The sequence below is a fragment of the Bombina bombina genome, chromosome 11, assembly GCF_027579735.1.
Source record: "Bombina bombina isolate aBomBom1 chromosome 11, aBomBom1.pri, whole genome shotgun sequence".
NCBI lineage: Eukaryota > Metazoa > Chordata > Amphibia > Anura > Bombinatoridae > Bombina > Bombina bombina.
In genome coordinates, this window is record NC_069509.1 from 29,511,249 (window position 1) to 29,524,334 (window position 13,086).

At 38.1% G+C, this 13,086-nt stretch overlaps 1 protein-coding gene across 1 annotated transcript in view; it reads right to left on the reverse strand.

Annotated features, from left to right (window-relative positions):
* Nucleotides 1-2,775: 2,775 nt before the first annotated feature.
* LOC128641618 (microfibril-associated glycoprotein 4-like) overlaps nt 2,776-13,086 on the reverse strand; it is a 29,839-nt gene continuing 19,528 nt past the window's right edge. Inside the window, exon 5 of the mRNA XM_053694155.1 lies at nt 2,776-3,026. Coding sequence (XP_053550130.1) covers nt 2,776-3,026 — 251 coding nt within the window. The remainder of the gene's footprint in view (nt 3,027-13,086) is intronic.

Consider the following 13,086-nt stretch of genomic DNA (forward strand, 5'->3'; position numbering starts at 1 on the left):
TACAAACTTTACATGCTGGAATGTAAACAAGTAAAAAAAACAACTTAACAGTTCACTTATTTTATTAATTTTGCTTCTTTCTCTTTGTGTCCTTTATTGAAGGAGCAGCAATGTGCTACTGGGAGCTAGCTGAACACATCAGTATGCCAATGACAAGAGGAATATATTTGGAGTCATCAATCCTCAGCTAGCTCCAGCTCCTGAGCCTACCTAGGTATCCTTTTCAACAAAGGATACCAACAGAACAAAGGAAATTAAATGAGAAGTAAATTGGAAAGTTGTTAAAATTGCATGCTCTGTCCAAATCATGAAAGAAATTTGTTGGGTTTCATGTCCCTTTAAATAAAACCAGAAACCACCGTTACAACCACTGGGCACACTGCCCTCTACAGACCTATCTCCGCCTATATCACACCCTATCAAGGCCATGGACAGCCTGTGGCCCCCACCCATACATAATTACTCCACACAATGAATTCCTGAGACTTCCCATACGTCTTTCTAACCCAAGTCTCCTAGTTCAAGGATCCAAGAAATGTTGGAAGTTTTGGAAAGTTTATTGAAATCAGCTGACACCACAAAAATTTATTTAAACTTCAGAGTTAAAAAGATTTAAGTAAAATATGAAAATGTTGTATCTCATATTTATTGTTTAACCCTTTTAGCCAATGCAGCGTATATATACACGTTGTGCGGTTCTTTGCTTATCGCACTGCACAATGTATATAAAAGTCGGAGCTGCAGGAAGCTCCAGTAGTCTCAGCTGTTAAGTTACGATCGGTGATCCGGTTCCATATGAAGGCAGATGCCAGATCGTTACAGACTGTGACATTGTGTCACCGTCTGTAATAATCATCTGCTTGTGCCGGCAGGAGGTGTGGGAGGGAATCCAGGAAGCAGGTAGGGGGTCCAGCAGGGGAGGGGGGAGGGAGTGGGATGGCCCTACACTACAGAAAAAAAAAATAAAGGGAGAGGGAGGTATGGGAGCTATAATACAGAAAAAAAGAGGGTGGGGGTCCAATGATCTCTGCAAAGGGAAGGGAACACTACCCTACAGAAAATTAATTTTTAAATATATATATATATATACATACACACACACACACACAGAGAAGCACACTCACAGGAACGAACAACTGGCTCAATACTATTGTTAGCCTGTTCTATGGCGATTTACCACCTGGGTGCAGCTTCTTTTAGCCCAGTAATGCTTTTCACATGGGACATGAAACCCAGCATTACTGGGCTATAAGAAGCTGCACCCAGGTGGTAAATCGCCATAGAACAGGCTAACAAAAGAATTGAGCCAGTTGTTCATTCCTGTGAGTGTGGTTCTCTCTGTGTGTATTTAGTCTCCCTATGGGAAAAAGGAAAAACTAGATGTGGACTCCTTGCTCAGTGTGCTTAGAGGAATACTGCTATACCTCACTGACGAGGCCCAATGAAGGCCGAAACCATCGTCTGGGGTTGCTGTGTTTCTTGTTCAGAGAGGAATTGCCTGGTATTTGGTAATGGACTGACCGTAATAGGCGGGATCAAACTGATATACTACAGGAAAGTTCTTCTCTGTGAAAAGCATTACTGGGATAAAAGAAGCTGCACCCAGGTGGTAAATCACCATAGAACAGGCTAACAATAGTATTGAGCCAGTTGTTCATTCCTGTGAGTGTGCTTCTCTCTGTGTATATATATATACAGTTGCCAGTACCTAAGATAGTTGACACTAGTTAGAGGGTGAGGGTTTTAAAGCTGTTTGGGAGGGATCAAGGAGGCTGGAGGGTAAGGGGGGATCCTTCACTGCAGAAAATAAAATAATAATATTTCATTTAAAAAGAATAAAAATTGCCTTAAAACTAAATATTGACACACTGTATGCCGTACCTAAGATGGGGGTGACCAGTGGGGGGTGAGGGAGGGAAGAGAAATGTTTGGGAGGGATTGGGTTGAGATAAGGGGGTGGGAGGGTAATCTTTACACTAAAGCTAAAATTAAACCTACAAGCTACCTAATTAACCCCTTCACTGCCGAGAATAACAGAATTGTGGTGTGCAGCTGCAGTTAGCGGCCTTCTAATTACCAAAAAGCAATGGCAAAGCCATATATTGTATGTCTGCTATTTCTGAGCAAAGAGGATCCCAGAGAAGCTTTTACAACCATGTGTACCATGATTGCACAAGCTGTTTGTAAATAATTTCAGTGAGAAACCCAATATTTGTGAAAAACGTAACAATTTTTTTTTAATGAGCGCATTTGGCGGTGAAATGGTGGCATGAAATATACCAAAATAGGTCTAGACCAATACCTTGGGTTGTCTACTTAAAGAAATATATATAGTATTGACAGGTATAAATAAATAAAAAAAAGGCTCTGTTTCTATTTAAATGGAGTGATGACAAAAATGCTAAACATTCTCTGGTATTTTGGGCAAGTTCTTCTCGGAAATTTCCGGGAGTGAAGAGATAAAAATGAAACTCAGTCAAGTGGCCTTACAAGGTATTTTATGCATTTTTATTTGTATTTATTTAACGACACAACTTTAATGCAGAAAGCTGTTTCATGAAGCAAATAATTCAGTATTATTATTTATTTATAAAGCGCCTTCAGATTGTATAGCTCTGCGAATGTTATAAAAGAACAGGTGTATAAGCAGCATGTGCCCAGCTCACGGTGATTATTAGCAGCTTGTGCCCAGCTCACGGTGATTATTAGCAGCTTGTGCCCAGCTCACGGTGATTATTAGCAGCTTGTGCCCAGCTCACGGTGATTTCAGGACAATTACTCAACCGGAGAGATCTTCATCTCACTCATTTTCAGAGAGTAATTTGCCCCTTTCCATGATGACCACACTATGCCATTAGCATACACCTTAGTTGGGCCATGCAGATATTCACCATTCAGATTAGATGAATGGCATGCGTTGTACCAATATGCTCCCTTGTATAACTGTGCACAATTAAATGGGCGGTTGTCTCCATCGTGGTCATGGGTAGTGAAACTCATACCATTATGAAATGCAAGGCCATTCCCTGCCAGGAAGAAAGGAAAATGTTATCTTTTCTTGTTGTTGCTTATCAAGATCAATATCATTTATTTCTTCATTTCTAGTCTTAATTGGGACTTTAAAGGGATATTCCAGCCAAAATTTGAAACCACACTGGTGCATTTCTGTATTGAACAGAATACATTTTGTAACATAGATGTATTAGCAAAAATGCTTCTTAGAAAAGCTATAGCTGTTTCAAAAGTGTATTTAAGTATGCGCCGTGCACCAGCATTTTAAACACTGTACTTGCGCAGAGAGCCTACGTTGCTTGTACCAGCTGGTAATGACTCAATTTGTTAATTGCTGACATGATACAAGCTACAAAAGGTTATACAGACTGCGCAAAGGTTAGGGTATATATGCTTTAAGATTTAAGGGGATAATTCTCCTAAATCCCCAGGGGAAAGGACAACAGAGAACAGTTAAAATCTAAAGCGCCAGTACAGGCAAAATATACCCAAGAAAAAGAGAGCATGCAATTTAGTGTTTAAATAAAAAAATAATTTATTCTTCAACAAATGTCACAAAAAGAACCTAAAAAAAATAAAAAAATAAAAATATGTATAACATGAGATGAAAATCTCCTAGGTATAAATTAAACCTTATACAAGAATTCAGACAATAAAATATGTGATTGGCCAATCTCTATTAAAATGTGAGTAATCTATAAAAGCATTTACACAAGGAAAATTACACATATATTGTAGGTTACTAATGTAAGCAACTAGAACTGTATGTATCAGAATATCAAGCAATTTGTAACACAATATCTATCATCAAATTATCTACTGATAATCTAAGAGTATGTGCGCTAAGTGCATAAACCAAATAGCTTCCGTTAAATATGGCTAAGTCAGCATATCAGTAAAATGTCCACAAAGGTGCAGATGAATATGAGTGATTTACTGGTATCCGTGATTCCTTTAGTGTAGCACAGTGTTTTTTAGTGCTCAAATGGATCCACTAGAAACTACAGGTACCTGTTTAAGTGATCCTTTTAAGTTCAGCTCTTAGAATGGAATGAGCTGTCTTCTTTGTCCGATGTCACCTTTTAGAAGAAAATGCCTCCAAAATAAGACAAGCAGTGTAACTGTTTTTGCTGATCTTGAAGCCGCGCTGTAAACCCCAGCTACAAACACTTCTGTCTCTTGCTCAGTTATCACCTATACCGGTTAGGGCACTGATTAGCTTAGTATTATGGGAGTGTCTGGTTTGAGCTGTGGGGTGCCGGCTCTACAGCTGATCCTTTCTTTTCTTCCTCTTGATGCACACTAGGAGACCCGCAACGCATTTCCGCTGAAATTACTTGACAAAGGCTGAGGTAATTTCAGCGGAAACGCGTTGCGGATCTCCTAGTGTGCATCAAGAGGAAGAAAAGAAAGGATCAGCTGTAGAGCCGGCACCCCACAGCTCAAACCAGACACTCCCATAATACTAAGCTAATCAGTGCCCTAACCGGTATAGGTGATAACTGAGCAAGAGACAGAAGTGTTTGTAGCTGGGGTTTACAGCGCGGCTTCAAGATCAGCAAAAACAGTTACACTGCTTGTCTTATTTTGGAGGCATTTTCTTCTAAAAGGTGACATCGGACAAAGAAGACAGCTCATTCCATTCTAAGAGCTGAACTTAAAAGGATCACTTAAACAGGTACCTGTAGTTTCTAGTGGATCCATTTGAGCACTAAAAAACACTGTGCTACACTAAAGGAATCACGGATACCAGTAAATCACTCATATTCATCTGCACCTTTGTGGACATTTTACTGATATGCTGACTTAGCCATATTTAACGGAAGCTATTTGGTTTATGCACTTAGCGCACATACTCTTAGATTATCAGTAGATAATTTGATGATAGATATTGTGTTACAAATTGCTTGATATTCTGATACATACAGTTCTAGTTGCTTACATTAGTAACCTACAATATATGTGTAATTTTCCTTGTGTAAATGCTTTTATAGATTACTCACATTTTAATAGAGATTGGCCAATCACATATTTTATTGTCTGAATTCTTGTATAAGGTTTAATTTATACCTAGGAGATTTTCATCTCATGTTATACATATTTTTATTTTTTTATTTTTTTTAGGTTCTTTTTGTGACATTTGTTGAAGAATAAATTATTTTTTTATTTAAACACTAAATTGCATGCTCTCTTTTTCTTGGGTATATTTTGCCTGTACTGGCGCTTTAGATTTTAACTGTTCTCTGTTGACATGATACAAGCCCCACTGATGATTTGAGCAGCTGCAGTAATTAAAATGTGGGTGCAGTGACAATATCTAGCTATGCTTCACGTGCACGTGCAAAGACAAATGTTAACACTAAAACAGTGATAACTTTTACTAGAAACATTTTTGCCAGTACAAATATATTGCAAATCTGTTTATATTCAAAGATGTAATTCATCTATGTGCATTTAAAGTTTGACTGGAATGTCCCTTTAAGTGTAACATATAGAGGTTTTGTGGATTTTATTTTAAATAAAAATGAGTAGCCTGAAATAATTTGCAAACAGAAGCCAACAAAACAGCACAATCCTCTATCTATAATTTTATACATTTAGATATTAGATGGCAGAATCTCACAGATGTAAATAAATATGTACACTTTACAAAGTGTATGTGTAGTTGCTTAATACATTAAAATAATTATATATTCCATCATTTATAAGTTAGATAGACAGATAGATAGATGAATAGATAGATAGATAGATAGATAGATAGATATACAAGTAGATATATATATATATATAGATAGATAGATAGATAGATAGATAGATAGATAGATAGATAGATAGATAGATAGATAGATAGATAAGTAGATATAGATAGATAGATAGATAGATAGATAGATAGATAGATAGATAGATAGATAGAGAAGGAGATAGATATAGATAGATAGATAGATAGATAGATAGATAGATGATAGTAAAAATGTGTTTTTTGCTTTTGTTTGACAAACAAACACACGGCTAGATTATGAGTCTTGCGTTATGAGTAAAAAAGCAGCGTTAAGGCTCATAACACTGCTTTTTCACTACCGCTGCTATTACTAGTCTTGCAGATTTAGGGGCACCGCACACTTTTTTGGCCTTACCGCAAATCAATTTACGCAAATTACGTATAGTCTTTTTTCTATGGGACTTCCATAGCGCCGGTATTACGAGCTTGTCCTGGAGGCCAAAAAGTGAGCGGTACACCCTACCCCGTCGAGATTCGTAACCGCATTTTAAAGTCAGTAGTTATGAGATTTACACTACAAAGCTGTAGCATAAAACTCATAACTAAAGTGCTAAAAAGTACACTAACACCCATAAACTAACTATTAACCCCTAAACCGAGGCCCTCCCGCATCGCAAACACTAAAATTAAATTATTAACCCCTAATCTGCCGCTCCCGACATTGCCGCCACTAGAATAAACATATTAACCCCTAAACTGCCACACTCCTGCCTCACAAACATTAGTTAAATATTATTAACCCCTAATCTGCCGCCCCTAACATCGCCACCACCTACCTACACCTATTTACCCCAAATCTGCCGCCCCCAACATCGCCGCCACTATACTAAATTTATTAACCCCTAAACCTAAGTCTAACCCTAACCCTAACACCCCCTAACTTAAATATAATTCAAATAAATCTAAATAAAACCTACTATTAATAACTAAATAATTCCTATTTAAAACTAAATAATTACCTGTAAAATAAACCCTAAGCTAGCTACAATATAACTAATAGTTACATTGTATCTAGCTTAGAGTTTATATTTATTTTACAGGCAAGTTTGTATTTATTTTAACTAGGTAGAATAGTTACTAAATAGTTATTACCAATTTACTAACTACCTAGCTAAAATAAATACAAATTGACCTGTACAATAAAACCTAACCTGTCTTACACTAACACCTAACCTAACCCTACAATTAAATAAATTCCCTAAATTAAATACAATTAACTAAATTCAAAACAATTAGCTACATTACAAAAACAAACAAACACTAAATTACAGAAAATAAAAAATAAATTACAAGATCTTTAAACTAATTACACCTAATCTAATAGCCCTATTAAAATTAAAAAAAGCCCCCCAAAATAAAAAACCCTAGCCTTAACTAAACTACCAATAGCCCTTAAAAGGGCCTTTTGCGGGGCATTGCCCCAAAGAAATCAAATCAAAATACAAACAACCCCCCCAACATAAAACCCACCCAATACACCCTTAAAAAATCCTAACACTAACCCCCGAAGATTCACTTACCGGGAGAAGTCTTCATCCAAGCTGCAAGATGTCCTCAACGAAGCCAGCAGAAGTGGTCCTCCAGACGGGCAAAAGTGGTCCTCCAGACGGGCAGAAGTCTTCGTCCAGACGGCATCTTCTATCTTCATCCATCCGGCGTGGAGCAGGTCCATCTTCAAGACATCCGGCGCGGAGCATCCTCTTCCAACGACGACTACCTGACGAATGAAGGTACCTTTAAGTGACGTCATCCAAGGTGGCGTCCCTTAGATTCTGATTGGCTGATAGAATTCTATCAGCCAATCGAAAATTAAGGTTGAAAAAATCCTATTGGCTGATCCAATCAGCCAATAGGATTGAGCTTGCATTCTATTGGCTGTTCCAATCAGCCAATAGAATGCAAGCTCAATCCTATTGGCTGATTGGATCAGCCAATAGGATTGAAGCTCAATCCTATTGGCTGATTGCATCAGCCAATAGGATTTTTTCAAACTTAATTCAGATTGGCTGATAGAATTCTATCAGCCAATCGGAATTAAGGTTGAAAAAATCCTATTGGCTGATCCAATCAGCCAATAGGATTGAGCTTGCATTCTAGTGGCTGTTCCAATCAGCCAATAGGATTGAACTTCAATCCTATTGGCTGATTGCATCAGCCAATAGGATTTTTTCAACCTTAATTCCGATTGGCTGATAGAATTCTATCAGCCAATCGGAATCTAAGGGACGCCATCTTGGATGACGTCACTTAAAGGTACCTTCATTCGTCGGGTAGTCGTCGTTGGAAGAGGATGCTCCGCGCCAGATGTCTTGAAGATGGACCCGCGCCGGATGGATGAGGATAGAAGATGCCGTCTGGATAAAGACTTCTGCCCGTCTGGAGGACCACTTCTGCCCGTCTGCAGGACCACTTCTGCCGGCTTCGTTGAGGACATCTTGCCGCTTGGATGAAGACTTCTCCTGGTAAGTGGATTTTTGGGGGTTAGTGTTAGGATTTTTTAAGGGTGTATTAGGTGGGTGTTATTTTTAGGTTAGGGCTTTGGGGCACAATAGAGCTAAATGCCCTTTTAAGGGCAATGCCCATCCAAATGCCCTTTTCTGGGCAATGGGGAGCTTAGGTTTTTTAGATAGGGTTTTATTTGGGGGGTTGGTTGTGTGGGTGGTGGGTTTTACTGTTGGGGGGTTGTTTGTATTTTGTTTTTACAGGTAAAAGAGCTGATTTCTTTTGGGCAATGCCCCGCAAAAGGCCATTTTAAGGGCTATTGGTAGTTTAGGCTATGGTTTTTTTTTATTTTGGATGGTTTTTTTTTTATTTTGATAGGGCTATTAGATTAGGTGTAATTAGTTTAATGATCTTGTAATTTGTTTTTTATTTTCTGTAATTTAGTGTTATTTTTTTTGTAATTTAGCTAATTGTTTTGAATTTAGTTAATTGTATTTAATTTAGGGAATTTAGTTAATTGTAGGGTTAGGTTAGGTGTTAGTGTAAGACAGGTTAGGTTTTATTTTACAGGTCAATTTGTATTTATTTTAGCTAGGTAGTTATTAAATAGTTAATAACTATTTAGTAACTATTCTACCTAGTTAAAATAAATACAGACTTGCCTGTAAAATAAAAAAAAACCCTAAGCTAGATACAATGTAACTATTAGTTATATTGTAGCTAACTTAGGGTTTATTTTACAGGTAAGTATTTAGTTTTAAATAGGAATAATTTAGGTAATAATTGTAGGTTTTATTTATATTTATTTGAATTATATTTAAGTTAGGGGGTGTTAGGGTTAGACTTAGGTTTAGGGGTTAATAAACAAAATATAGTGGCGGCGACATTGGGGGCGGAAAATTAGGGGTTAATAAATGTAGGTAGGTGGCGGCGATGTTAGGGGCGGCAGATTAGGGGTTAATAATATTTAACTAGTGTTTGCGATGCGGAAGTATGGCGGTTTAGAGGTTAATATGTTTATTATAGTGACAGCGATGTTGGGGGCGGCAGATTAGGGGTTAATAACATTATGTAGGTGTCGGCGATGTTGTGGGCAGCAGATTAGGGGTTAATAAATATAATGTAGGTGTCGGCGATGTTGGGGGCAGCAGATTAGGGGTTCATAAGTATAATGTAGGTGGCGGCGATGTCCGGAGCTGCAGATTAGGGGTTAATAAGTATAATGTAGGTGTCGGAGATATCAGGGGCAGCAGATTAGGGGTTAATAAGTGTAAGATTAGGGGTGTTTAGACTTGCGGTTCATGTTAGGGTGTTAGGTGTAAACATAAAATGTGTTTCCCCATAGGAATCAATGGGGCTACGTTAATGAGATTTACTCTGCTTTTTTGCAGGTGTTAGACTTTTTCTCAGCCGGCTCTCCCCATTGATGTCTATGGGAATATCGTGCATGAGCACATACAACCAGCTCACCGCTGACTTAAGCAGCGCTGGTATTGGAGTGCGGTATGGAGCACAATTTTGCTCTACGCTCACTTCTTGCCTTTTAACGCCGGGTTTCTGAAAACCTGTAATACGAGCGCTGTAGGAAAGTGAGCAGTGACAATAACGTGCAAGTTAGTACCGCACAGCTCATAACGCAAAACTCGTAATCTGGCCGAAAGTATTTTAGCTGGCATAAATTCATTTCTGCAACAAACCACATTTTTTTAAGGGGACTTTAGTTTTAGCATTGATCTTAATTTTGTTTTTTGTTTTCTTAATGTTAGGTTTTTTATTTTGGGTAACGGTAGGTTTTATTTTTAATGTAATGGTAGTTTTTCTTGTAACTTAGGGGGTGTTAAGTTAGGGGTGTTGGGGGATTGGCTTTTAGGAGGTTAGGGGTTACTTTGCGATGGGGTGTGGCAGTTAGGGGGTTAATAGTGTAGCAGGGTAGTTTGCAATGGGGAAGTGTGTCAGTTTAGGGGTTAATAGTATAGTTTAGTACAACTTTTTCCTCCGTCCATACTCTTTACGCAAATTTTAAAAATGGGATTTACTTTCAACTTGTAATATAAGCGCACGCTGCCACTCAACACTGCCCATAGAAAATATGAAGAGTGTAAATTACCGCAAGTTTGCGCAAACAAATTGGCACTTATTTGAACACTGTGCTACTTATAATATGGATTTGAGTTAAAAAAAAAAAAACAACACACTCGTAATCTAGCTCTAAGATGGGAAAAAAGCAAAGAAATTTCAGGGTTCATAAATTATATCTGAATCAAAGTGTGACTGTTAAATGCTAAGCAATAAGATGTACTAGAAAGATTTTTCAGCTTAACCAGATTCTCTTCATTTAACAACAACATTTTTTGGGGGGGGGGCTCAGAATTTTAATTTTGTATTTTCATAGATACATAGCTTAAGCTAGTTATTATCTTACCTTTTTGTATTTTGTGTAAACCCTGCTATAAACATATGAATTAGAATTAAAAGACCAGTAATATAGTAGATTTGCATAAACAACACATGCATGATAAAAAGACAAAAGCAATAGCACTTAGTCTGAACTTAAAATGAGTAGTAGATTATTTTTTTATACATTTTAAAGTTATGTCTTTTTCCACTCCCCCTGTATCATGTGACAGTTATCAGCCAATCACAAATGCATATACGTATATAATGTGAATTCTTGCACATGCTCAGTAGGAGCTGATGACTCCATAAGTGTAAATATAAAAAGACTGTACTTTTTGCTCATGGATATAAATTGAAAAGTTGTTTAAAATTGCTGCTCTATCTGAATCATAAAAGTTTAATTTTTAATTGAGTGCCCCTTTAAGATATACCTTTTTAACCCTTTAAAACACCTTTTTTCAATATTAAACTAATTTTTATTAAATATATTGATATATGAGTGTAATACTTAATGTTTTTACATTTTGTTTTATTACATTTTTATTTTAACCCTAACACTTTACATCAGGTCTCAGGTCACACTAATTCTCCTAGTGCTATTTTGGCTTTTGCTCGAGCTCAACCCATAACCTTTAACTTGTAATATTAGTGATATTTAGCACGTTCATGATCTCTATTGAACGTATAGGGTGCACTAAAGGGATGTCGGCCACGCTAAACCTTCTCTGGTAAACCTGTTTTACCATGGAGTTGTTACATCAATTTGTGCAGTAAGGGTGATACTGCTTATCACCCTTAACATCCAGGAACTTGATACATTTTAGAGGGAAAAAAGCACCTCAGATGGTGGAAAAGATTAAGTTTGAGCTTCAGACCTTCACTTGTGATCGACTCAGCCAAAATAGTCACATATACAGTGGAGCAAAAAAGTATTTAGTCAGCCACCAATTGTGCAGGTTCTCCCACTTAAGAAGATGAGAGAGGCCTGTCATTTTCATCATAGGTATACCTCAACTATGAGAGACAAAATGTGGAAACAAATCCAGACAATCACATTGTCTGATTTGGAAATAATTTATTTGCATATTATGGTGGAAAATAAGTATTTGGTCAATATCAAAAGTTCATCTCAATACTTTGTTATATATCCTTTGTTGGCAATGACAGAGGTCAAACATTTTCTGTAAGTCTTCACAAGGTTGTCACACACTGTTGCTGGTATGTTGGCCCATTCCTGCATGCAGATCTCCTCTAGAGCAGTGATGTTTTGGGGCTGTCACTGGGCAATACAGACTTTCAACTCCCTCCAAAGGTTTTCTATGGGGTTGAGATCTGGAGACTGGCTAGGCCACTCCAGGACCTTGAAATGCTTCTTACGAAGCCACTCCTTCATTGCCCGGGCGGTGTGTTTGGGATCATTGTCATGCTGAAAGACCCAGCCACGTTTCATCTTCAATGCCCTTGCTGATGAAAGGAGGTTTGCACTCAAAATCTCACGATACATGGCCCCATTCATTATTTCATGTACACGTGCATAGAAACAGCCCCAAAGCATGATGTTGCCACCCCATGCTTCACAGTAGGTATGGTGTTCTTTGGTTGCAACTCAGCATTCTCTCTCCTCCAAACACGATGAGTTGTGTTTCTACCAAACAGTTCTACTTTGGTTTCATCTGACCAGATGACATTCTCCCAATCCACTTCTGGATCATCCAAATGCTCTCTAGCATACTTCATACGGGCCCGGACATGTACTGGCTTAAGCAGGGGGACACGTCTGGCACTGCAGGATCTGAGTCCCTGGCGGCATAGTGTGTTACTGATGGTAGCCTTTGTTACGTTGGTCCCAGCTCTCTGCAGGTCATTCACTAGGTCCCCCCGTGTGGTTCTGGTATGTTTGCTCACCGTTCTTGTGATCATTTTGACCCCACGGGGTTTGATTTTTTTCTAATTATTGCTCCCACAGTTGATTTCTTCACACCAAGCTGCTTCTCTATTGCAGATTCAGTCTTCCCAGCCTGGTGCAGGTCTACAATTTTGTTTCTGGTGTCCTTCGACAGCTCTTTGGTCTTCACCATAGTGGAGTTTGGAGTGTGACTGTTTGAGGTTGTGGACAGGTGTCTTTATACTGATAACAAGTTCAAACAGGTGCCATTAATACAGGTAATGAGTGGAGGACAGAGGAGCCTCTTAAAGAAGAAGATACAGGTCTGTGAGAGCCAGAAATCTTGCTTGTTTGGAGGTGACCAAATACTTATTTTCCACCATAATGTGCAAATAAATTCTTTCCAAATCAGACAATGTGATTGTCTGGATTTGTTTCCACATTTTGTCTCTCATAGTTGAGGTATACCTATGATGAAAATTACAGGCCTCTTTTCATCTTCTTAAGTGGGAGCACAATTTGTGGCTGACTAAATACTTTTTTGCCCCACTGTATTAATCATGTAATAAAA